This window comes from Lagopus muta, chromosome 6 (genome assembly GCF_023343835.1).
Source record: "Lagopus muta isolate bLagMut1 chromosome 6, bLagMut1 primary, whole genome shotgun sequence".
NCBI lineage: Eukaryota > Metazoa > Chordata > Aves > Galliformes > Phasianidae > Lagopus > Lagopus muta.
The window spans coordinates 29,240,358-29,264,884 of record NC_064438.1 but is presented as its reverse complement, the minus strand read 5'-3'; the positions used below and the strand labels follow the sequence as shown (position 1 = coordinate 29,264,884).

The 24,527-nt window shown below is 44.3% G+C and overlaps 1 protein-coding gene across 4 annotated transcripts; it reads right to left on the bottom strand.

The window, feature by feature from the left end:
* Nucleotides 1-988: 988 nt before the first annotated feature.
* BMF (Bcl2 modifying factor) lies at nt 989-24,299 on the bottom strand. 4 transcript variants are annotated; one of them, XM_048947474.1, is made up of 5 exons: nt 24,191-24,299; nt 22,750-22,914; nt 21,481-21,801; nt 20,349-20,512; nt 989-7,203 (listed from the first exon to the last, which is right to left on the bottom strand). In XM_048947474.1, the coding sequence occupies exons 3-5, from the start codon at nt 21,794-21,796 to the stop codon at nt 7,102-7,104; spliced, it is 582 nt and encodes a 193-aa protein (XP_048803431.1). In that variant the 5' UTR covers nt 21,797-21,801; nt 22,750-22,914; nt 24,191-24,299; the 3' UTR covers nt 989-7,101. The 4 variants fall into 4 exon arrangements, with proteins under 4 accessions (XP_048803431.1, XP_048803432.1, XP_048803434.1 ...); XM_048947476.1 differs by lacking the exon at nt 989-7,203 and adding an exon at nt 18,969-19,572; XM_048947475.1 differs by lacking the exon at nt 22,750-22,914.
* Nucleotides 24,300-24,527: the final 228 nt, after the last annotated feature.

Genomic DNA, 24,527 nt, shown 5'->3' with positions numbered 1-24,527 from the left:
GACACACTTTCAGCAGATCTAATATAATGAAAAGAAAAACTGTCTTTTTCCCCCTGTGGTCTTAGATGCACATGTGGCTTTTCATACCACACACATCATGTGTTCTCAGAATGAAAGACCCTTTTGTGGCAGGCACATACCAACAGAGGCAACTTAACATCGAGTAGGATTGTTAATACAGTTTCCTATAGCCTCCCAATGAACACTATACAAACAACATCACATTGGTGGAGGCATGTGGTTGAAAGAATACGATCAGCGACATTATAAATAATTTGCAAGATATGCCTCTCCATTTCTGCTCCACCAAGATTAACCGCCGTTACTTAATGGACATAAGTTTCTCTTTCCATGTAGGAATGTAGTAAAACTTAAGGAGAGGCCTGATGATTACTAAGACGTATCTTGCTGTCACTTGTAATGGTCGAGTCATGCTCATTTTTGTGTTTGAAGAGCGTCATTACAAGACCCCTGAAAGTTGCAGCAACCTTTGTCCACTGCCTTCATGCCAGAAGACCAGCAAGAATGGTACCTCTCTCAATTAGTGCCCTTGGCCTGACTCTGAATGTACTTGCCTAGGCAAAAAGGAAGCAGCCATCAGTCAAAGGGTACATTTTACAGATTTGGCATGCTATGTATATCTTAAGAGAAACATATTCTCAGGTTTCTGATTTGAAGCAGCAAGTTAATAGTGCAGCTCCAATTTAACTGCACAGCTCCACCAGCAGCAGCTCTCTGCCCATTCATGGGAATGTTTGTCCTTGAAAGAACATTTCATAACTTGAATTGTGCTTGAGGATTGAAGTCCAGCCTGGAAATGAAATCTTGCCTTTGCTGTAGGGCTTGGTTCTAGGTTATACATAAAAGGATCTACCAGGTGTTTTCAAAGTTGAACAACCAAAGCTGTACCACCAATTTAAGTAACTCCAGAACTGGCCAGCTGTAGAAACACCCTCCATCCCTTAAAAAATAAAACAAAGAACATAGATAAAGAATTTAACAATTTTATTAAAAATTGTACCAGTTATTAGAAAAAAACAATCCAAGTATTAAAGTATTAAAAAGCACCAAAGAAAGAAAGCACAAAGCAAATATACTGCACAGATTGGGAAAAAAAAAAAAACAAAAAAAGGAGCACTGCCCAGTCACCTTTGGTACAGGCAGGAGTCCTGGAGGCACACAACCAGGATAAACAAAATGCTACATTCTCACTGGGTCTCAGTCCATGGCAAAGAAGGTGTGTGCACTTCAGGACTAATCCAGACAGAAATCTCACAGGAGAGCATCAGAATTACTTCTGCAGCAGGACAGTATAATATTCTGGTGAACATTAGAAATCGTGGGGAAACCCTCCACTGTGGTCATGGGAAGTTTATCAAGTACATTGTAAATTCTAGCTCACTTCACTGTTTTGGTTTTCCAGATGAAGGACTCTGAAGTTTTAATTGTATCCCACAAAAATAGAAAAGTCATGCAAGAGGGGAATGGAGAAAACGTGAAGCCACATTTCACAGTATTCTCATCAGTGAATTTTACCAAGAAACGTGAGAGAGTGTACTCCATACCACCAAAAAGAACAGAAGCAAAGATGTGCGATTGGTTTCACAGAAAAAGGAATCCCAACAGTCTAGACACCCAAACTCAAATTTAGTGGCAGGATTTCCAAATGCATCCAGTGGAAACAGACATTCAAATCCCTTGAGTGTTTTGAAATTTCCTTATTTGAAGCCTACTTTCTGACTTCTATGTAAAAAGATACTGACAACGTTATCTTTACATCACACAAAGTCTCTCCCCTTTTGTCATCAATTTTTCCTTTCGTAATAGTCTGATAAAAACTGGAGCTGAGGAATCTGTGATGATGCTCTCCTGGAGCTATGTCCACAAATCAGGGAGACTCCTTTAGATTTAAGAATAACTTTATACATGCAACATTTTCATAATAGATTTTAAAAACAGTTTAAGAATCTACTCTTCCCACCCCTCCATTCCCCAAAGGCAGCTAGGAGTCTAAAGACAGAACTGAAAACATGGCTTTAAAAAACAGCCCACAGAACATTAGGTTCCGCTTCCCAGAAACCAACTTCCAGCATAGGATTCACAGGAAGAGACCCTCCTTTCTGTGGCTAAGGAGGAAGGTGAGGCACATGGAAGAAAGAAGGGGTAGGGGATGTCAGACTGCATTCAGTTTAAGAACACACACACGCACCCACACACACCCACACACACAATTACATTCCAGTGCATTTGATGTGTTTGGTCTTTTCTGCTTTTCCTGGTGGAGAAGAACTGAGCTGTGTAACACCTGTGTGAACACATGCAAACCAAAGAAACAGAGACCACTGAAGTCTTTAGGAACTGTAAAAGATTGTTCTGTGATCTTTTATCAATTCCTTGAGGTATTTCTTCTTGCTAAAACAATCAAAGGCAATAGGTAGGCATTTTTGCAAATGAGCACAAATGCCAGTTTGAAAAACAGACTCTTGAATGATATAAACCTTTGTTGTCAAATTATGCTAATACTCCATAGTGCTTGGTCCATGTGCAGAGCTCCCATTAACACGAATGAACAACCCATGGTCCTTTTACTTATATTCCTGCAGTAAATATAGCTGGTAAAATAAGGCAAGGCCTCCACATTTCCGCATTCTCATTTGGCTTCTAGCACGTAAGTTATGTGCTGCCTGTATTTTTCCCTTTAAAAATACCCAATAACACACCATCCAGCGTGTCACAGTCTCACCATTCCTACAACTTCGGCAAAGATTGGTCGGGACCAGTAGCAGAAGGATGAAACTAATTTTGCAGAGCTGAGGGGGTCACACTGCAACAACTGCCTCAAGTAATATTCCTTTTTCTTAAAAAAGGAAAATCTTCTCCCAGGTCTACTAATGGGCAGAATATGTAGTTTCCCAGATGAGTGTCAAGGCCCATACAGAATGAATTTCAACCTTGGCTATAGCTCCAGTGACTGCTACAGGACAAGTTGGGCTGTATTAACTTCACATGCACACATCTCATATACCTTTAATTCAGGTTTGAAGGGACAAAGCAAACAGCCAATAGAGAGAAAGAGAGAAGTTTTCACAGTCACCCTTTCTATATTAAGGACTGGGTTCCTCTACTCTAGTCTCTTGCTGATACACATCTCCAAAGCAAAGGCTGATAGGGAAGTTTCTTTCAGGATTCTTCTGCAGAGAGTTTAGCCAACAAACATCTAACCCACTAGGCTATTTAAACTGAGATATGTGATCAGTTATGCAGGAATTCAGTGCTACCAGAGATTATCAGCACCTTGGGAGAAGTCTGCAGCCTTGCACACAAATCCAAAGGCTGTCTATGCAAATTCATTTATCTTCTGCCTTTTTTGTATCCTATTAATGGCAGTTTGCAGCTATCCCTGGGCAGTCACTTTGCAATTACTGGCTCAGCTTTCAAGAACTGCAGGAAACAAAAGTGAAATTAACTATTCCCTACTAGCACCAGGTTTACTGGATCCAGGGATGGCCAAGGTTACAAGATGCCCAAAAGGGTGAGAAGTTGAGAAGGACACCAGGCTATCTCTCAAGGAGAGAGAGCTGAGGTCTGAACCCATTTTGGAGATCTGAGAAAAGCAAGTAGGATACTTTAATACTGCTGTTGTCAGCAGCTCAAGTTGCTGGATTTTTTTTTTTCTGTTTGTTTTTTAAAAACTGACTGTTAAAATTAGGTATTTGTAGGTATTTGCAGGTAGAAGGAAGATCCCATTGTTTTCTCCAATTGCTAGGTTGTAGATTTACGACACAGAAAAACAGTATCCATTCTTTCATGAAGACAACTTAGTATGAAAAAAAAATTGATCATATTCCCTCACCAACAGAACTTAATCCATGCTCCTTGGACGTGTTTCCCTGAACAATTGGCCTGTGTCTGTGGTCACATTGTAAGAGGTTTTCTGAGATCTCAATGCATGCTGAACGGTCCTTACAAACACAGGATGGGTGTCAAACAAAAGGATGATCACGAGTGATGCACATTTGTGTATTTGTTAGTAAACATGTGAAATCTTTTTTTCACCCTCCAGAGAAGACAGAATCATCTGACCAGGCCAGAAGGAAAAAATAAATAACAAGTACCCATTATTTCTTCAAGTAGGTGAGACTGTAAGCATGAAACAGCTCCTTTTCCTCAAGTGAAAAACCAGACTGCCCCATAATGTCTACAAGGAGCAAAATAAGAATTTTGGGTTGACAGAGCGTATTTCCTTGCTCCAAGATATGCAGATACGGAATATAATTCAAATATATTATCAGTGGTTGCAAATCTCTGGCAACATTAACCACCATGCGTATTGCAGGAAGTCAGCCTTTGTCTAGGAGTAGCTCTATGTCTCCAATGAAGTATTGTTGTTTGAGGAGATTTTAACTAAAGACCTTGGCATGACCAATTTTGATAAGTTTGTTGTTACAATGGGAAATACGGACTGGCAAAGTTGTGTCTTTCCCTGAGCCAAGTGATTCTATTCAGGCAGTCAGCCTGACTGCTGAACAATTTCAGGTATTTGTTTCTCCACATTAAGAACAGTTATGTCCTAGAATAACCGGTAGGGTTGCAATACCAGAAAGTGCCAATACCAGACCTACTTTCCAGCTTATGTATTCAGAGCAGGTACTGGTATTATTGGCCTGTTTCGCAGTCAAGACAAAGCAGAGGGGAAGCAGGAACCTCATGACGTTTTTTAGGCGTCAGATGCACTTGTTGAGTCCTTCATAGTTCGTGGGGTTGTTATGATGAAGCTTTGACCTACTGGTCTGTGACTGTGCCCAATAAAGGAGCCATGGCACCCAGTGGGAAAATGCAAGCATCAAGTCCTGGAGCATGCTGGCAGGCAACACAGCTGCATTGCTCCCTGAGCCTCAGCACACTCACTCCAGCCTCTTTAAGATTTCCTATTTTAAGAGTCTTGCCCTTAGCATCCAGTTTCTTAGGGGCCCCCAACTCAGTCTGTTCTCACACTACCCCTCAGGCTTTTGCCCCCACTAAAGTCCTTGTTCTCCAATAAACAGCATTTACTCCAAGCAGACTGCGCAAAGCAAGGTATGGAAAACCTCATCTCTGTAAAACATGGGTAGAGATTGGCTTCTCATACTGCTGCAACATAGTTGGCAACAGATAGCACTTGTATCCCTCTGGGTAACTCTGTAGTGCACATGCTTAAAGAAACAATTTAAAAACCAAAACAACGCCCTCCCCCCAAAAGCCTCCCCCCATCCTAAAACCCACCCCCTAAAATATTACTTGAGATTCATTTGCATGAATTATTAATCATCCTGGACAAACATATTACTCTAGCCCTAGCTAGAAAAAAATAACATAAAAGGAGAAAAAAAGCTTTTCTCACAAACTCTCATTATGTTGCACGAGAGCAATTGTGAATATATGAAAGTGAAAAAGGCTTTGAGACCTCTTTCGGGGAGCTGAAGCACATTTTGCCACAGTAAAGCAGGATGCAGATAAAGAAAATGCGGCTGGAAAAGAGGGAGAAAGTCCACATTTAAATGTGTTCAGCAAATTGTTACCATACACTATAGTGCATTGATGACATCATACAAAATACCAGAGAAAGCATGAATTATAAAAGGATATGCAGAGAGGAATGGAGGAGAAAGTGTATGTGCAAGTAAACTACTCTTCTCTTACAGTAATGCCTATTTTTCAGGGTCAACCGATAGCAGAAAAATTTCTCAACAGCTGAAGTTAACATTTGTAATGGGGTTAAAGAGCAAATCTCTGGAAAGATCTTCCTTAAGCTAGTTTTGTAATTTGAGATCTACAACAAGGTGCAGTGGAGATATGGAAGTGGTCTGAAAAATGAAGTCTGTATTGTTTTTTTCTGTTAATATTTTACCTTAGTTACCACTGGGTTTGTGAACTAATGATATTTAAGGCTGCACAGAGGAAGCCTTAGATCTGTAAGGCTGCATCGTTTTGGTAGGGTTATTTTCCTCTGCTGGTCCAATAGTGTCAATCACATGGACAAATTTCTGAGTGCATATGAAGTAGGAACCACTAGAAGGTCTCTCATGAAGTAATATTATTGCTGCTGGTCAGTGTTTGCATCCAAACACTACTTAGTGGAGTAGTGGACAAATTGCTTGTACAGTGTATGTGTCAAACCAGCTGCTAGTTAACATTCACGTCAAATCCTAAAGCAATTCTAATCAGACGCCTGGGACCTAAGCCTTCCCAACCAACCACATTATGGTGACAAGAGGGAGAAACAAACAAACAAAACCACTCATCATAAAACTAATAAAAGCATTTACAATAGCATTGTAGAAAAAATGACATGTGTCATATTCCATGATTTTAGTTTCATGCTGGCTTATGGGTACTGTGAGTACTCAATTGGAAGTGAAGAGGGACAGAAGTTAATAGTCACCAATAACTCCAGGAATGTTTTCAAGAACATTCTACTGAAACAGTTTGGTGTATTGGCAGCAATGACAAAGAATAACTTCATATGAGAGAGCTGCAACTGGTGCCCAATGGCAAGATTGAGGAGATTGTATTTCTTTGTGATTTTCTCTCACTTAAGATGCAAAGAAATAAATCCATTCAGAAAACAAGTAACCTGCTGAATATAAGCTACTGAAATGTTTTCGTTGTTAAAAAGAACTTTCATCATGGAGGAATCATCTCTGCTTGTGAAGATTCCCAAAGTACGTTTGATGTTCAAAGTCATCAGTCCTCAGACATCCTTTTTAACTAGCAGTCAAAATGACTCTCCTGCACTCTATCATTGAGTGACACGGGGCAGAGGAAACTGTTAGCCTAATACCTGCCTCTCCTGCACAGAGGTTATCGGTGCGGGGAACCAGCAGCAAGCTTTACCAAACACATCCACATTCTGGCTTCCCTTCGACAGTGTTGGACAAGAACTCCCCACCTCACAAGGCAGGGAGCAGCAAAGAAGAGTCCATAAAACCCCAAACTTGAAGACGAGTATAAGAATTTCAGAGTCCTCACATCCGGCCGGCGGTGTGCATGTCTCTCCCCCGAACCAGTGTTTGTTCAGTGCTCCCTGCAGACTGGATGTGGCCTGAAACAGGTGGGTGAAGCTCACCTCTGCCCAGTGCGGTTCCTGTTCGCCTCCACATTTAAGGCCAAGTTGTGTAGAAAGAGAAAAAGCTGCCACCACACTTGATTTCTGTTCTGCTGATGCTGTAGAGAACAGTTGAAACAAAGTTATTTATATTTCTAGAATTGCAACATACCACTTCTCTTTTCCAATAACAACTCGGTTACACTTTTCAAGAGCAGACACTTTAATCCCATCAGCATAACAAGGGGGTGCAGCAAGGGATGAGAGGAGAGAGGGAAATGATAAGTTCTCCAGAAATAATTGTAGCTCTAACATTACAAAAAGAAAAGAGCAGATCCTTTATGCATTGTGCACAAGAGGATTAAACTTTTTTTTTGCTTGTAGGATTTTGCAGAGTTTAGCCAAGTGCTGTTTTTAATCAGATTGGCTTCTGAGCCTTTCAAAAGCCCCAGCTGCATGAACAAACAACCTTTTTTTTTTTTTTTCTTTTTTTTTAAAAAAAAAGCCCCCCTTCACCCCAAAAGTAAAAAAAAGTAAAAATATAACTGGTGATCCATCTGTAAGTGATTTGACACCGTGAAGGTCAAAGGGTTAATCTTCAATTTAAACCACACTGCTGAGACAGCAAAACTCTGATTTCATCTAGTACAAGAAAACACATTCGTGCACACACACACTCCCCCACCCTCCCCCCACCACATTTTCCTTCCCAGCATCTCCAAGATAATACTGCCCTTTTTATAGCCACTTTTGACAGTAAGCCATAAATAATCAGCCTTGGAGCCCTTTCCTACTGACTGGAGCCAATTAAACCTTAAGCAAGAACATACTTGAAAACACACAAAAAACCAAAACCAAGAGGTTATTTCAGGTCCCATTGTCAGGGAAGAAACATGGGAGTTGAGTTTCAGGGGGACACAGCACTCTATAATGCAGCTCTGGGGCAGGGACACTGTCCCTTCTTTTGTTATGTGTAATCACCTTGCAAAAGTGGCTCACATTATACCCCCACCTTCCCGCACTTTAATGACATCTCACACAAACAGGTGGGTTTCTCTTTACATTGCTCAGCCTGGGATACTATTTCACCTCAATAACCAGCTCTCCATTAGAAGTCAGGCTTTGTTTTCTCATCCAGAATTCCATATTTGTTAAGCAGGACTGATCATTTCTGGAAAACAAAACAAAGCAGTCCCGATTCCCCCCTCCCCCAATCCCCAGCAGACAAGGAATCAGAAGACTGACTTCCAACAACTTTGCTTCAGTACACAGGAGTTCATAAAAGAGCACTGAAGCACATTATATGAACAAGATGTTTCAACTTAGATTAGCTCAACAGGGCAGAACAACGTGGTTGTAAGGCATTCTTTATGTAATCACAAATAGGGGAGAGCTGCAACTGGAGTTAGTGTATTAGAGATGAGCTCTCCAAAGCCATCCCAAATATTAAGTTATATTCATGTTTAGGCACAAATAGGTCTGTGCCATTTGTATCACAGCTACGTACTGAACCGGCTTCAGAAAACCTGTGCTCATCTTGCATCTTAGCAGTGGTTCGTTCTTCGCCTCAAGACTTACCCATTTGTCTCCTGGTTTTAGAAGAGTTCACACAGATCTAATCACACATTATAACACTATCATGCTTGGTGCATGCGCCACAGATGGCAACTCAAGAGTTTGGTATCATCTAATTCTAAGGAACCAGTCCAAATGGTTCAGTCCATACAGACTGCCAAAACATGGCTAAGTTTACATAAAAAAGGTCTTTATACACTATCCTCTAGAGCTGGGTTACAAACATCTAAATTGTCCTCAGAAAGCAAGATGCTCTCTGTTTTGCTGCTTGCTTCTCAGTTTGACCAGGCTTGTCCTTCCTTGTCAAACTCCAGAGACCTTTTTCACCCTCCTCCACACTTTCAAACCTGCTCAAGCATACATTTGGACCAAAATGTTCTGACGGCATCTAGATACCATGCATTTATCAAGTCATTATGGCTTATGCTGAATGCTCCTTTAGATCTTCATGGTAACATGTCAATGAAGCAGCATGCAAGCACAAGACCTTCGTCTGCAGTTACTGCAAACACTGAACTATACTTGGAGAGCAGAGTGGACAAACATACTATGGATGCTCCAAAAGGAATCTGGTTACTTTGGCAAATTATCTCATTTCATTGGCAGACAAAAGAGAAGATAAGTGTATTACAGGGAACTGGTAATAGAGATTCAAAGTCATGATTAAAGATGCTAAACTTGAAATACATCTCAGCTGATTTGGTATCTGCAATTTCTACTACACCACCCTGTCAGGAGGACAACTATGTGGAAAAATCCTGGTATTTAATGTCCCGGTTCATGTAGGAGACTGCTTTTCACAAACCACAGCAGATTTCTGAATATTCTGTCTCCTGCAGTTTTAAATGGCATCTCAGAAAAACAACTGTTATTTGCTATGATAGGTAAAGAAGGGAAAAACAGAGGAAGGACAGAGCTTCTCCTCCTGTTTTTTGTTAGATCTCTATTTTCAGAATACTTACAGATCTGCAGGACAGCAAATGGGATGTGGTATCACAAGCACTAATTCTAACATTAAAAAGTAATTCTGAAGTTAAAAAGCACTAATGCTAAAATGCTAAACTTTTCAAAACTTCACACTCTACTGTGTTAATTTCACTGCCTACTTGAGCTACTTTTTTGGTAAAGCATTTTCTTTTTTCTCCAGTTTAAAGTGTTTCTCATTATTTGCAGGAGACACTCATTGAGATTTTCATACAAAGAAGAACTCAGTAAGAACCATTTCGACCTGCTTCCCCCTGCTTACAAAAACTAAGATCTCAAACAACTTTATGAAGGATATTGGCATCATTCATTCTGTTTTGAAGTGAAAAAAACTGAGCATGAGACAACTCACTGCCTACAACCTTCCAGCAGGCCAAGGACAACTTTCTAGGTTTTATACTTTGACCACAGGCCTTCTGGGTCCATATTTAGCCAGCATTTCCTTCCATGGAGTCGTAGCTCACACACACTTTCACTGGCTTGCAGACTGAAGTGGTCTGCTTGCATTGTCCTCACTCGCTACTGGAAAGTTGCGACTGGAAAGGGAAACAGAGCAGGAAAATGATCAAGGCCAGAACTGATCTGTCAAAAAAAGCTACTTTTACTATTGATCAGGCCATCCTAACTCATCTGATCCACACCATCACATAGTCAAATTGCTGCTTGTGCCAGCACAACGGCAAGGTGGCCTCAGGAGAAGAGCAAGATGGACCGCTTCCATCAGGGGCAAGCCTAGCTAACAGGGCCTTCATAATTATGGTTTCATTTCAGGGCTGATCTGCTCTCTGTGGCACCAATTCAGTGTGGGATAAGAGCCACAGAATGGAAATGGTAGATATAATTTGCAACAGAGATAGATAAACCAATTTATGGAAAGAACTTCTGAGCCTAAAAAAAGTACTTTTCACAAGTTTCAGGAGCTTTTCCCTAGAAATGCCTTTGCCAAAACCAAAATACTCAAATATCTCAGAACTGGTGGTTTTCCCTTTGGTGGGGTTTTTGGGGAGACAAGTTTATAGATTTGTTTTTGGTGTTTGTGGTATAACTCAGCTGCCAGGAAGGGCAGAAAAACCAGGAGAATTACTCCATGAATTCTGCATCTAATTTTTTTCAGATGTGGTATGTTTCAAGTAAATAAGTAAATCCTTACAGTCTCCTCAGACTCAGGACCATTGCAGTGCAAGACAGTATTTTTCCTAAACCTAGCTACAGTGATTTAACCCTCATCAGATCATTTCAACACTCAGACTCACTGCTACAACACAGTATCAGAGATGAACACTTTGCTACTTGCATACAGCAGAAGCACAACAATTTTGAACTTTCTTCCCTCAGACCAAAAGAAGCTCTTTCTGCCCTCTACATTAACCAAGACTAGAGTTGTGAAAACAGTAAGTCAACACAAAGCTGGAAACACATAAAAACATTTCCTATTGCAGCTGCTTTTTAAAGGGATATCCTTAAGAGACTGTCTGTCTGAGATGTTAGCATGAATGCTTCCATGAGTCACAAGGAAAGAGCATTTTACAGGAAAAGTGTCCCGTGCAGCACCAACAGCACACTAGCAAAGCCTACACCATGAGCTGCGCTGACAAAAGCCAGAAAACTGGTAAACAAAAAAGTGACAACAATTTTCCTGGAAGCAAATTAAAGGGAGCACAACTGACCTGACATTTATTCCCTCCTCAGAGTTAATACTCCTAATGTTTTATGCCATCAGCATACAGACATCCATCTGTCGAACAGCACTCCAGATATCAAAAGTTTTTCACTCCTTCCAAGCCCTTGAACATGGTGCTCAAAGGAAAATCAGTACAGGTAATACAACTTAAAGAAAACTTTGTCCCTCTGCCAGCTCCTCGAGTCCTTGGGCATAAACGTTTAAAAGATTAACTCTATATCATCTGACAAAAGAGCCATTACTATCCTTGAAAAATAAAGAATATGTTCATCATATATGCACATACTATACGTGGATATAGCACACTCCTATCACATATAAAGAACTGTGCACCTGCCTGCCCTCCTCAGCTTATGGGCAACTTTTGACTTTACTTCACAGTTTAGAGATCGTTAAGGGTCAAATTTTGATCCTATCTTAATTGGAAGGATTAAAATACTAACATAAATAGCAATATTTTACCAAAAGAATACTGGCATATATGCACATAAAAACATCATTCTTTCTTTAATGACTAATACAAGTACCAGCAATAAGTTGTTGAGTTTTTATTTATTCACTGAAAACAAGAATACTTGCACACCGGGAACAGCTGCTGACTCATCTCTGAGGGCTGTTGTGGCTGCCAGGTGGCTGGAGGCACGTTGTGCTACCACAAAATGTGCTTCAGCTCACCGAGACTAGAAAGTCACAGTCCCCACAGCAAGAGAGGTTACAGAAGGTGTCCCCGCAGTTGGAGAGAGAAATGGAAATCAAGTTCAGGTCTTTCCAGCTGTGATTGCTAATGACCAAAGAATAATGCATGTACTTAAAAAAAAGACAGTAACAGAGAACAGAAAGAAGAGCATGGCAGCACAGAGGGAGAACAGGGAATGTCCTGACTCGCATAGCCCGTGGCTCTGCTGAACGGGGCAATATTTGAAGCTGAGGGAGGCATTATCCTGAGCAAGGCTCCCTCAGCCAGAGTTCCAGCAGACTTTGCAAAGCAAGACAAGCAATGTGCATGCTTCTGTAGAGAAAGGTTCTCCTCCTTGCACAAGAGCAGGAAAACGTGGCAGGGAAGGACATGGTGTGGGGCAGGAGGATCACCGAAGATGAGCGCTGGCCTGATCAGCAGGCCTCAGGCGCAGACCTGCTTTGGGTGCAGGTGAGCCCTTCCGGGACTGTCTTGTAGCTCACAAACAAGCAGGCAGCTGCTGGCCTGTGCCTTCCTCTTGGGCTGAGCCTGCAGGAAGTGGAAGCAGACAGGCGCCATGGCAACAGCCAGCTGACTGTGAGTTGGGAAGGGCAGCCACCGGCCAGCGCGTTCCCAGGCCCACAGCACCAGCCCAGGGCACGGAGAGTTATTTTCCACCACAGAGGCGGGAAGGAGAAGGTAAATAAGGGTCCTGTATTTCCACAGGCTGCACCTGGTGCTGCCTTGCCCTCAGAGCTGTGCCTGGGCAGGGCTCGCTCCCCACCATTCTGGGATCCAAGGTGTGGCACGGATATCCAGGCCACCCCTCCACTGGTGTGCAGTTTGAGCCCAGGAGCAGAGCACCTGGCAGCCAGGCAGTGGAGACAGATCTGTTTTCTTAGCATTTAAACTCGCTTTGAGACACTGAGCAGTGCACGGGAAACACCCCCTAGTGATTACAGAGCACCTCAGGCTTCCAGCAAAGCAAAGCTCTGGAAGTTTTGCAGGACAACAGTCCAGCGGGATGAGCGCAGTGGCAGCGCTGCCCCGCGCCAGGGGGAGCAGGGGGCAGGCAGGTGCAGAGCCGCAGCCTGCGGGCACAGCCGCCTCTCGTCAGCAGCTCGGATGACTCACAGGCTAAATTTAGAGAGCGATATAAACACGGCAGCCGCAGCACAAATACTGCCCGGCAGATCCATTCTCACGCACTGCGCCCTCGCCTCCTCTCTCGCTGGGGTCAGCACAGCCATCAGGGGGTCGCTGCTGCTCCGGGGCCTCTTGGAGATAGCTGCAGCTCTCCATCGCCAGCCTCGGGTAACAGGTTACATCATAAAGACTAATTTGGGGTAACAGAAGTTGCCTCACTGCTTTATTTTTAGATTGCTATTCTTTTGGCTGTGGTGTGGTCCTCAGAAAGATTACTCTGCCACTGGCAATGGTAGCTACCAAGAAAAAAAAAAGACAGCAAAACAAAACAGACTATAAAAGGCTAGTGGGACATTCCCCTTCAGTGGCTTGAAACAAAGGACAACTCTGCAGTTGGACCCTCACTTCCCCATCTTTCTACCATAAAATTTAATTGTGTAAAATACAAACATGCACACTCCTACCATAAATAATCACTGCAAGCATCTCATCATCCCCCTAAGAAACAACAGTATCTTAATAAGATCAACCAATCTACGCAATTCAACTGCAGGCCCAATCACCGGGCTCCCATCTGTGATCACTGCATGATCTCAGACAAGTTTTAACCTGTGTTTTCTACTCTCTCACACTAACAAATAAGTGCAATACTAAGTGCAACTGTTCCTAAATTGAAAAATGATTTCTCAGCTGTTGCACTGTTATGAGTAGAAAGAACATTATCACTGCCACAGGTCACACGGCACTGTGCGAGTTGAAGAAATGCAGCACATCCTGCAAAAAAACACAGCAATTTCACAGAACAAGAAGCACCGTACACTACTTAAACCACACAAAAATGCATCAGGCGATGCTAGAAATACTGTACAATAGCTCACTGTATATCACTTGTACTGTCCCCAAAAATACTTTGCATTTTTTAATGGAGGGCAATTGTGATATTTTGAGACTGTAGCTCTAGTGCCAGAAAGTACCCCAGGTGAAGGAGGGATTCCCAGCAGCCTGTTATGCAGTCCTCACTTCTTTCCTGTCACCAGGCTCCCTTATCCTCTGCTCAGTTCCTCTACTAGAAGCAGGCAAGAAGTTTTGCTTTTTTAACATTATCCACTTTTTCAAGCAGGAGAAAAACAAAAACAAACATAATATACTTAAATCTTTTGTCAGATGAAAGTGTAGAGAAAAAAAAGAATAGAGTATGCTGACACCGAAGTTTCGTTTCTTTTTAAAATTAATGTGTAACAGTTACATGCAACTGCTGCATTGAGTTCATACAGCTTAGTCTCCAAGAGCAGCCTTGTGTGGCTGCCTGAGGAAAAGCAGAAGGCAAGTACATGCAATAGCTCCCCCTAATACTCTTTCAGCATCTAACTATTTTGAGCTTACGACTTCCTGAGTCAGATCTGGTTTCTGTTTACCTAGTGACCCTTTCAGTAGCCATAAACTTGTTCCAGTTACCCCTGAACCCAGGTAAAGCACTCGGATGCACAGTCTTTTTTTTTGACAAGGAGTCCAAGAGTTATCTATTGCACAAAAAACCCTACCTAATTTACTTTGAGCTGTCTCTTTGACTTGATTTTACCTTGTTCTTGTACTGGGAGTATCAAGTTTATCTGCAACTTCATGTCACTTCTGATTTCAAATTAATATTGCTGCTTTGTCTTGTATATTTCTTAGGCTTATCAGTCCTAGCCCATTTTCTTTTCTCATAAAGAGATTTTAATATCTTTCTTTGCCTTTGAACCCTTTGCAGTTCTGCTGTTTCATTTTTAGAAGAAAGTAAATCACAACTATATGCAAAATTCAAAATATAGGAGAAACATGGATCTATACAGCAGCATAATTGTGTTCTTGCTCCTCATTTTCATTCTCAGTGCAACAAAGTATTTTATTTCAAGACAGAACTAAAAGGGTCAAGCAAGTTTCTGTTAACCTAAGGTCAAATAATCAGCTTCACAGGCAGCAGGATTTAGGAAGCATCAGAACAGGTTCTGGGCAACAGGTTGCCATGCCATTTGTATGTGTAAGGGAAGGTGCATTTCCACGCTCACCTCTTTTTTACCGTTTTGGCAAATGATATTGAAGAAACCTAATAAAATCAGGCCAAAAAAATACCTGCCTCCACTTCCCCATATCAAGATCCTGATTCCATCAATTGCATGAACTCCTCTCCCAGCATACTCCTTTCCTCAGACTTACTATTCCAGTTGTATAGCTTTGCCTCTCAATTTTATCCATTTCATATGCTGCCTCTCTCCCATCCTCTACACTGGGCTCACCCACTTACAGAATTCTTAGCCTGGTAATCTCCCATGCTGTGCTCCTGCACACTTGACCAGACACTCAAGCCCTGCACCAACGTGAATCCCACAGTCAGCAAAGCTGAACTGAAGATCACTGCTTTGTACAGCAGCAGCAGAGATCAGCCCACAGTAGCCAGAAGCAGAGATCTTGAGATGTACAAACCTATTCGGGAAATAAATGAAAGCACTTACCCCAAGTCTCAGAGAGACTGCAGGTACAAGTAAGGAGTTGTTGGTGCTACAGGCTCAGCTGCAGGCCAGTTTTGGAATTTCTACATTATTTAAAGTCTTTAAAGTCTTTTCTGACTTTTTTTTAAAAGTAAAGTCATGTAAAGGTAAACTTACAAAAAAAAAAAAACAAAAAAACAAACAGTTAAAAAAATTAAGTTAAAAATTCCCTGAATGTCCCCAGTAAACTATGAGAGAAAAATGGAGAAAGCCTGCTGAAGTTCTGGATAACAATTGCACAGGTAGTGCTGTGTACCCATTATGCTGAACTAAGAAGCTTCTGACAAGATACCCAGGCTCCCTTTTGCGTAAGCAAAGGTGTCTCAGGAGGCCTCAACAATTCTCATGAGACACAGAGGGGAAAAAATATGCAAAAATGTAACAAGTTTCACTTTCAAAGGAAAACAACATTTCCTCCCATACATTTTCAGTATCATTAAATTGAGACAACTGGTACAAGCCTGGTAGCATGTCCACAATTGAGGGATACAGGCATCCAGACTCCACATATTGCTTGGGCCCACTGCACAGCAACAGCAAGAGTTATCTGCTGAATCAAGCTGGGGACTGTCAGAAGCAAAATTTTCTATAGCTAAATTCATGGGAGGTTTTTTGAGCATGGTCAGCATATCTTAATCAACTGCAGGACTTCTAATGTGTTGGAAAGGGGCTTTGTTGTTGTTTGTAATGCACTTATTTACTCAAGAAAGCTCAGCTCTGATTCAGCATCTGGTTCTCATTGAGGGTCAGCTTTTTTTAAACCAAGCTTTCCAGATGGGTTGACTGAAGCACAACGAGGTCAAGAGACTTGTCTGAGGTCATACAGCAAGTCAGTGGCTCTGCTTGGACTGGAGCCTGGAATGGTTCAAGGCTACTACTCCTTGACTCTTAAAGACACAACTTCATTCCCCCATGAAGTGATCACTACAAAGAAGACACGGTCCCCTCAAAAAAAACAGTCCCCTCAAAGCTGCAACTTGATGTGATAGTTATTTGTTAAAACCTGTAGTGTTCAATGTCTGAATGGATACAGGTCAAACTAGAGGGATGTAATACTGATATACAGCGTCATCCACCTCAGTCTTACATAATATACATTCTCCTATAGGGCAGCTCTGTACTGCTGCTGCAGTCTGTAGTTTTCTACTCACATTCCACCCAGCAGCGCAGCAGATCATTAAATTTACTGTCAGGCAAAGCTGAAACCTCTCCTCAAAGCAAGAGAGGTCAATTGAACTCAAGACCTGTGGAAGAGCCTGAGCACTTGTTGCTATGGACAAGGAAGTCTGGCACAGGCAACACATCCCTGCTAACTGACCAATAGGGACTCTAAGCCCAGCTCTACTCCTCATAACCACCAAATGCACCCTTCAATCTATGCCACAGGCTGGACAACAGTCAGCAACTCAGACAGAAGGCACACAGATCCCACAGCAAATGCACGCTTGCTCCAAATGAAGAGGAATGCAACTGCTGTTTGATTCTCCCATAAAAAGCATGACTCAGCTCTGCACTGTTTTCAAAGGGGCAGAGCAAGAAACGTGGAATGGAGGAAACACTGCCAGAGGCTACACAGCCTCAGACAGGTAAGGGCTACCTCTAAAGAGCTTTAGAAAACATAGATGGTCTTGCATGTCATTCTAAAGAGCCCTTCTGAAACTGGATTAACCTCTAGCAGGGCTCTGATGCTCACAAACATTGAGCTTTGCTCAAGTCTTTCCTATAATAAATTCAGCACCTTAAAAAGATTAAAGCCACAGAGTGCTAGGGAATGTTGTGTTACTGCTCTAGCACTGTGCTAAGGATTAAAAAGTCAGGTTTTAAACCACTGTATTCTGTTTAATACATTATTAGCAAATAAAACCCTGAAAATGGTGTACATGCCAAAAGCAAGCATAGGTGCAGCCAACTTTCTTATTCTTACAAGATGCATACCCAAAAATCTTTTGCATAGCCAAGAACCACAAAACAAACACCACATAGCCAGCGAGCACAGGGAAGAGATAACAGTGATTCTCTAGGGCTCCCAGTGTGGGATGGGGTTAGATTGTGCATGCAGATGAGTCCAATGACAACTCAGTGACGTCAACCTCAGCAGCAATTGCCTGTTCAGTTTCCTCTCACAGCCAGAGAACAACCAGCAGTCCTTGTGTCAACACAGCCCTGCTGCTGCAGGAGCAAAATGAGAGCCATACCTGAACTGCTGGATTGTCTCACAGAACCGAAGAGCCAAGTGAGGGCAAATCTTGAGCTGGCCACGTGACTTACTCCAACACTGAAAGTCTTTCCTAACTCCTGCTGACTGAGAGCATACCTTTTCTTTTCACAAGTTCACAGATAAGATGTTTTGTAGTCTCCAAGAAGAGGCACAGCTTGTTGAAAACCAGACTTGCTCTCTCTCAGGACTTCACAAGACCACCTTGGTGTGACTAACCTTGTGGTTTTCTAAATCTGATTCTTCAGATCTGATCTGATCCAATCTGATCTGATTCTTTGGGATCTGATCACTTTGGAAAGTTGTTTTTGACCAGCTGTTCGAGACAGGTTGGAATGGGGCATCCAAATCTGTGTTCAGTTTTACAGCAAGCTAGATGACAGCCTGGTTTTCTGTGTCTCAGACTGCCCCACAGCACACTGTAAGCCACTCCATGCCTCTCCAGAGGCAGACTGCTTGCTTCTTCAGTGCCAGGCTGGAAAAAGTCACTGCACACAGGACACAGGGGCTGCATGCAAACCAAAACCAAAAGCCATAGGAAATCCTCCATGCAGGACTTGGAGGGGACTGGACATTTCAACAAAAAACTCCATGGGGAACAGCGCCTCAGACACTAGTATGTGGTTCAGTACTTAGTTTCCCTGACAAACAAGAAAGAATCCCCCAAGCAGATGCAAATGCCAAGGCCTATCCCAGGGTCGGGCTGTGGAGAACCACTGGCTGAACTATTCCATCCTCGGCTACGTTTCTGGATTTCTTCGGTTTTGTTTTCAAATGTAAATGGCTGAACAGCTCCCCCCCTTTACAACTCGCTGCTCTTCCAGTCCAAACAAAGGCAGCAGAGCTCCTCCTCCGCTGGCTGCAGGATTGGGTAGTGCAGGCGGATGCCTTTGTTTACTAACTCTCCCACATGCTTGGCCGGCACGCACTGGGCTGGCCGGGCAGCCCTCGCCGCAGCCCTGCGTACAGCGCAGGAGGCTGGCAGCTACCCGCAGCCCGAGAGCAGCAAAAGCCAGACCAGGGGCAGCTTCACAGGGCCGCTTTGGATGGGCATTCTTGGATGCGTTTCCAAGGCATAGATATGAGGTAGGTTCGCTCCCCGAGATGCAAGGGGTCAAGTTACAACCAGTTCCACCACTTCACTCCAGGGCTCCTCCGCTCTGGAGACATTAGCCTTCCCTTCACGGAGACAATCTGGCTGTAGATAGCTATTGTGATGAAAAGGTGGCGCTGGGGAAAACCCCGTTTCAACCAACACCACATGCTAAAAAGCTTGTGGTTGCTCATCGTTTTCTGTAATTTGCAAAATGACATTCATAGCCCAATCCACCTTTCTACAGGTTAATCTTCCTGTTACAGCTTTAACCTTCCTTTAAGAACAGTCCTGTTTCTCCTTTCTCTTTCTTATCACAGAGACAACTAAAACTTTGCCCTGCCACAAGTCACGTCCTCTGATCAGGGCAGAGCTCCTCACTTACCTTTGAGAAGAATTACAACGGACTCCAAGTTAACAACACCAACACATTTGGAATGAGATAAGCTTCTTGTCACTCTATGAAGTCAGCAAGTGTCAACTTCTTCATATGCACATTTGGATACACACTGCAACACCTTGCTGGACTTGCATACAAGTAGGGAAGTGCTGCCAAACTCTGGTCACCAAACTCTGCACAGCTGGAACTTCTATTTGTTTACCATTCAGTAGAGAAGGGAGGGAAAACGGAGAAAGAATCTAGATTTTTAAGGGACTTTGCTTTTATTTTCTTTCTTTAAAAAACAGCAAAGCTCTTCTTTTTTTTTTCCTTTTTTTTTTTTCTTTTTTTTTTTTTTTTCTTTTTAAAGCAAAGTAAAACAAGATTCTGTTTTTCAGACCTGATGGCATTTTACAGCTGTCTTTTGTTGTGAGGAAGTTGGTCACAAGTCTGAGATACTAGCTAGGACTGTCTCACAGAGGAGTTGCTGTCAAGTCTAGCATGATCATAATATACTCTAATATTTGAGACAGCTATCCCTAGACAACAAAAGTGCCAAAACAGACTCTAGGCTTGCTGTCATCTCCAAGATGAGGAGCTTACACAAGTCACAGCCAACCCACTGTATCACAGAAAACATGATGCTGGTGGTAAGGATAGCAGAGAAGAAAAGCCAAATGCTAGGGAAAGCATCCGTGACCCTTTTGCTGATGAACCAGGAGAGCTGGAATAGCAGACAACAGCAGCTACCTTCCCAGACAATAAGTGCAGTTCTATACATGCTCTTCCTTCTACCTATCAATCTTTCAAAGAGAGCCATCAATCTAGCATGAGCAAAATACATAAGTATACCATGCTGTTTTGTCACTGCTGGCAGCCTATGGCTGCCTTAGGCCACAGCTTGCTTAGCCAAAGCCTGGAGCCAGTCTTCTGGAGCACCACTCTCAGATAAGAAATACCCCACCTTCCCCTGAGGAAACACCCTACCCGCTGTATGTGGAGCCGGTGGAACTGGTCTGCAATGCACTGCAACTTCCGTGCAATCTGCACCTCAGTACGCGCCTCCCGCTGACCTTCCTGAGGCTCTTCTTGGAGATTTGGATCCAATGCAAAGCCAACTGGGGGGACATGTAAGCGGTAACCAGCATTCCCTACAAAACAGAGACCAGAAGAGTCATTCTTCTAGCACAAAGAATAGTTCTTTTATTCAGTATTACACTTCAGGCATACAGAAAGAGTTGCACATAATCCTATTTTTTTTTTAACTCATTTTAAAGTCCAGTTTCTGAAGCCAAACAATGTCTGCATATACCATAAGCATACAGTACAAATTTAATTTGCTCAGCTTTAAATTAGTCTTATAACAATTAAGCATAACTCTGTGTTATCAGTGTTATCAAATGACTGGTAGGATCTTCCACTTGGCTCTTTTTGCTTGTTTATGGTTCAGACAAGTGCAGAGGTATTCTTTTTTCTTTAATGACAATTTTACATTTCTTCCAACATCTTTGCCTTAAGTTGTCCCCCTTTAAGGGTTACTGTATGTTTTCCTTCAGATTTTTCTCAGTTGTTTTCTCTAGTGTTCAGTGGGACTGATTTGAATTAAAGCTGGACTGGATACACAGTACTGAGTGGTGCCCCATCAGTTATCAGTAAAGTGCTACTTATTCAACAAGTTTAATTCCAGTAAAGAGCTTGAAGTCTGTACCATTAAGTGGGAATTTTTGCATTTTCTTCTCTTCATTGCAAACCTTCAGGAGTCTTTCTTATGTGGACGAGTAGCACAAGAGGTTTAAAAAAAAAAAAGTAGGTAATTGGTAGGATATGACAGATGGTGAACATTTTAATGCCTGGCAGCAAAATAAACTGACAGAATAAAGTGCAAAAGAAAAAAAGTGGAAGTATCAAGTACAGCAGAAGCAATCAGCAAGTGCCTGGTTCTTGCAGTGACAAGCAAGGGTAAGAAAATACAAGTTGCCACTCTTTAGGGAATAGGAACAAAAGCAAAATAATTTAAGTCTTTTAATTTAAAGCTCTAATGAAAGAAATTGCCTGGCTGGGGAAGTGCTGAAGGGACAGTTTCCTTGCTGAAAAGCTGGTGACATTGGAGTGCTCTTACCATAGAAGAGTCTCCGGGGCTCTTCAGTGACTCCACAAGGCAACATAACATCCTGACTGGAAGAGGACGGGCTGAGTGTTTGAGTTGCCTTGTCCTGCTGCTCAGGATGCCTGACACCGGGACCACAGCAGTGTGTGAGGGGAAATAGTTGAAACCTCCCCAGAAGGCAGCTGTAGGACTGGTTCTGTGTGAAAATGCCAGTTGCAGTCATCTCACCAGGCTGACCTGCAAGTCCAAAGTCATCAGAGTGAAACACGTCATCGTCCAGCCCATCCAGGCTAGAATAGTCCTCTTCCAGGTAGCTGGGGCGATCCATTGCTCCTGCAATAAAGAGACATTCGAGGAAACAGCTAAGACACAAGAATCACATCCAGGAGACAATGCCTTCTGCTCCGACAGTAAAACACAGCTCTTGCTTCCACATCTGCTTCCCCCTCCCTCCCAGTGCAGTCCATCTGGGTGGGCACGAGAGGTGAGAGACTCAGTGGTAAAGATTGGGGCTTTGCAGAAAGTCTCTGTGTGGTTGGCCAGAGAGAGCCAAATTTCACATGTCTGAGATTCCACCCAGGGCTCCAATCCCACAGCTGGTCACAGGGCAGGAGCCAACCCCCAACTTCAGCACATAGAAGCTGAAGACACTTGGTTGTAAAAACAACCCCAATCCCTCAAACAGTCTTGTGCCAGTCAGCTTCTTTGGGGTTTGCTCTGCTTTGGCATGCTCTACTTGAACTGTATGTTTGGCCCCATTCACTTTTTCCCCCATCTGCTGAAGTAGAGCTCATAATCACAAGGATGCCAAGTTTTTAAGAAACCCCAGTGGCTGCAAAGCTCACAAGATCTGGCAAAGCTGTTCCTGTGAAGTTCTCCACAGCTTCTCCCAGTATAAATCAACCTTCCCTTCAGCTTCCCACTTCTTCCCTTGGCTTAACTCAAGACATGTCCCAAACTTGGCAACACAGCCACTTCACTACCCCTCTTACCCTCAAGCCTACACGCACTGTCAGTGTGTCATTTTGCCCTACTACTAAAGAAAAGAAAGAAAACAAACAAACAACAACAACAAAAAAACACATTTGCCAGTGTCAGGCTTTAAAGCAGGACTTCTGTAATCACCATAGCAAATGCTCCTGAGCTCTGCTGCAGCACAAAATGGGACAAAGATGGTGGAAGAAAGAACTCAAACCCTAAATCACTGTTTCAGAGCTCTTTGCAAACATACAGTAATTAGAAGCAGATTTTCCAGAAAGCCACAAGTCCCTTTACTGTTACCTGTGCATCTAACCCCATTGGAAGACAGTCTCCTAAGAGATCCATCTCCAGGATTTCCACCCAGTTCCAAACAAGGCAGTGAAATTCAACTCTTCACGTCTCTTCCTTTGCTCTGGTTTGCGAAGCATTTAACAGAATGGAAGACTAGCAAGAGGAATTTCAAGCCTGAAGGAGACATTAATAATAATTTTATAAGAATGCGTTCAGTGCTCCCCTTGGATCTCCCATCTCCCCCCAGGTGAGCTGCACTGACACACCAGCGTGTGAGAAGAGACAAAGGGCCTGACCAGGGCATGAGCTGTGTGCACAGGGCCTCAGCTGATGGGCATAAATTTGGGTTACTGCACCCCAGCAGCTCACATGGCCCTCCACCAGTGCCAAAGGAAGCTTGCAGAATGGACAGCAGCACCATGGATGGATGACAGCCACGCTGCCTTCGTGTAACATTCACAACAACCTCATCAACAGCTTAAGGGCAGAGCACCAAAGGGAGTCACAGGTCCTGAGACGGCGGCACAGATCTTCTGCCAGCTCTGCCATGGGAGCACATCTCCTGACAGAGGCGCAAAAATGACCGCGTATTTCATCTTCACAGCAAGGTTTGCCAAGTGTAATCCGTCATGGCCCCACTGGGACACACACGATCATCACAATAAAGTGCAACAAAGGCACAAAAGGAGGTTACAAAGAGCAAGGTTTACTGGTCCTCCCACAGCTGAGGAAGACTTCAGATCACTTCGGAAATGCTGCAGACAGAGCGCCAACGCAGCGTAGAGGACAACTTACCCTAGAGCTCACTTCAGTTCTTCCCAAGAGCCCAGAGCACAGCTCAGCGAGCAGCGGCCGCCGAAGCCGAGAGCCACCCGGGGCAGCGGCGGACTCACCGCCCGGCCGCGCTCCCCCAGCGGCGCGTCAATGGGATTCCTCCGTGCTACGGTCACATGCCGGCGCTGACACCGCGCGGCAGAGCCGGGGGAGGGCTCAGCACACGTGCGTGCCAGCGTCCAAAACAAAGCCGGCGGCTCTCGCTCGGGCAGCGACAGCGCCTTAACTCCTCCCTCCCCACGACACTGGAGCTCTCCCCCCCGAGCGACGATCCCGGCTCCGGCGGCCGGGGCTCCCCACGGCACCCCGCAGCCCGAGGGGCTCCGAGCCGCCCCAGTCTCCCTCGGTCCCGCGCCCCTCCCCAGTCCCACCCATGCCGGTATCCTACAAGGAAGCGAGCCCCGGGCGGCCGAGAATCGCGCGCGGTGCCCACGCAGGGGCAACGGGGCGCGATCGGCAGCCCCGGGCGCACACGCACGTAACCCGCCGCACCCGCTTTGCCTTGCACCGCCCGGGCTACCCAGAGGCGCACCCACACCCCGGCGGCACTGTCACGCCAGCTCCAGCGCGTTGCCGCCCGCGGGCCCGGCGGCGAGGAGGCTCCCCAGGCACTCACCGCCGAGCGGGCCGGGCCGGGCGTCCCGCGGGGACGGGGGCGCCCCAGCAGCCGAACCGTCACCGCGCCTCCCCGCCGCCAAACTGCCACCGCCGCCGCCGGGCGAACCGCGAACAGCTGACGGCGGCTCCGCCCATGCCGCGCGCGCCCCGCCCCCGCCCGGCGGCCAATGGGCAGCGGGGGGGCCGAGCGGCACCCGCCGCCGCGCGCGAGGGGGCGGCCCAGGAACGGCTGAGGAGAGGGGCGGGAGAGCGGGGAGAGCCGGGCTGATGCAGGGTTGGCCTCCGGGGGCGCGGCCGGGCCCCGCGCTGCTGGAAGTGCTGCCGTTCATCTTCTG

Bases quoted from the DNA above. Each gene is read 5' to 3' on its own strand.
- BMF (XM_048947474.1), bottom strand. From the start codon at position 21,796: ATGGATCGCCCCAGCTACCTGGAAGAGGACTATTCTAGCCTGGATGGG. The intron at 20,513-21,480 runs GTAAGAGCACTC...TCTGTTTTGTAG, and splicing joins GCCCCGGAGACTCTTCTATG to GGAATGCTGGTTACCGCTTA. The intron at 7,204-20,348 runs GTAGGGTGTTTC...TGTTCTCTACAG, and splicing joins ACCGGCTCCACATACAGCGG to CATCAGCAGAACAGAAATCA.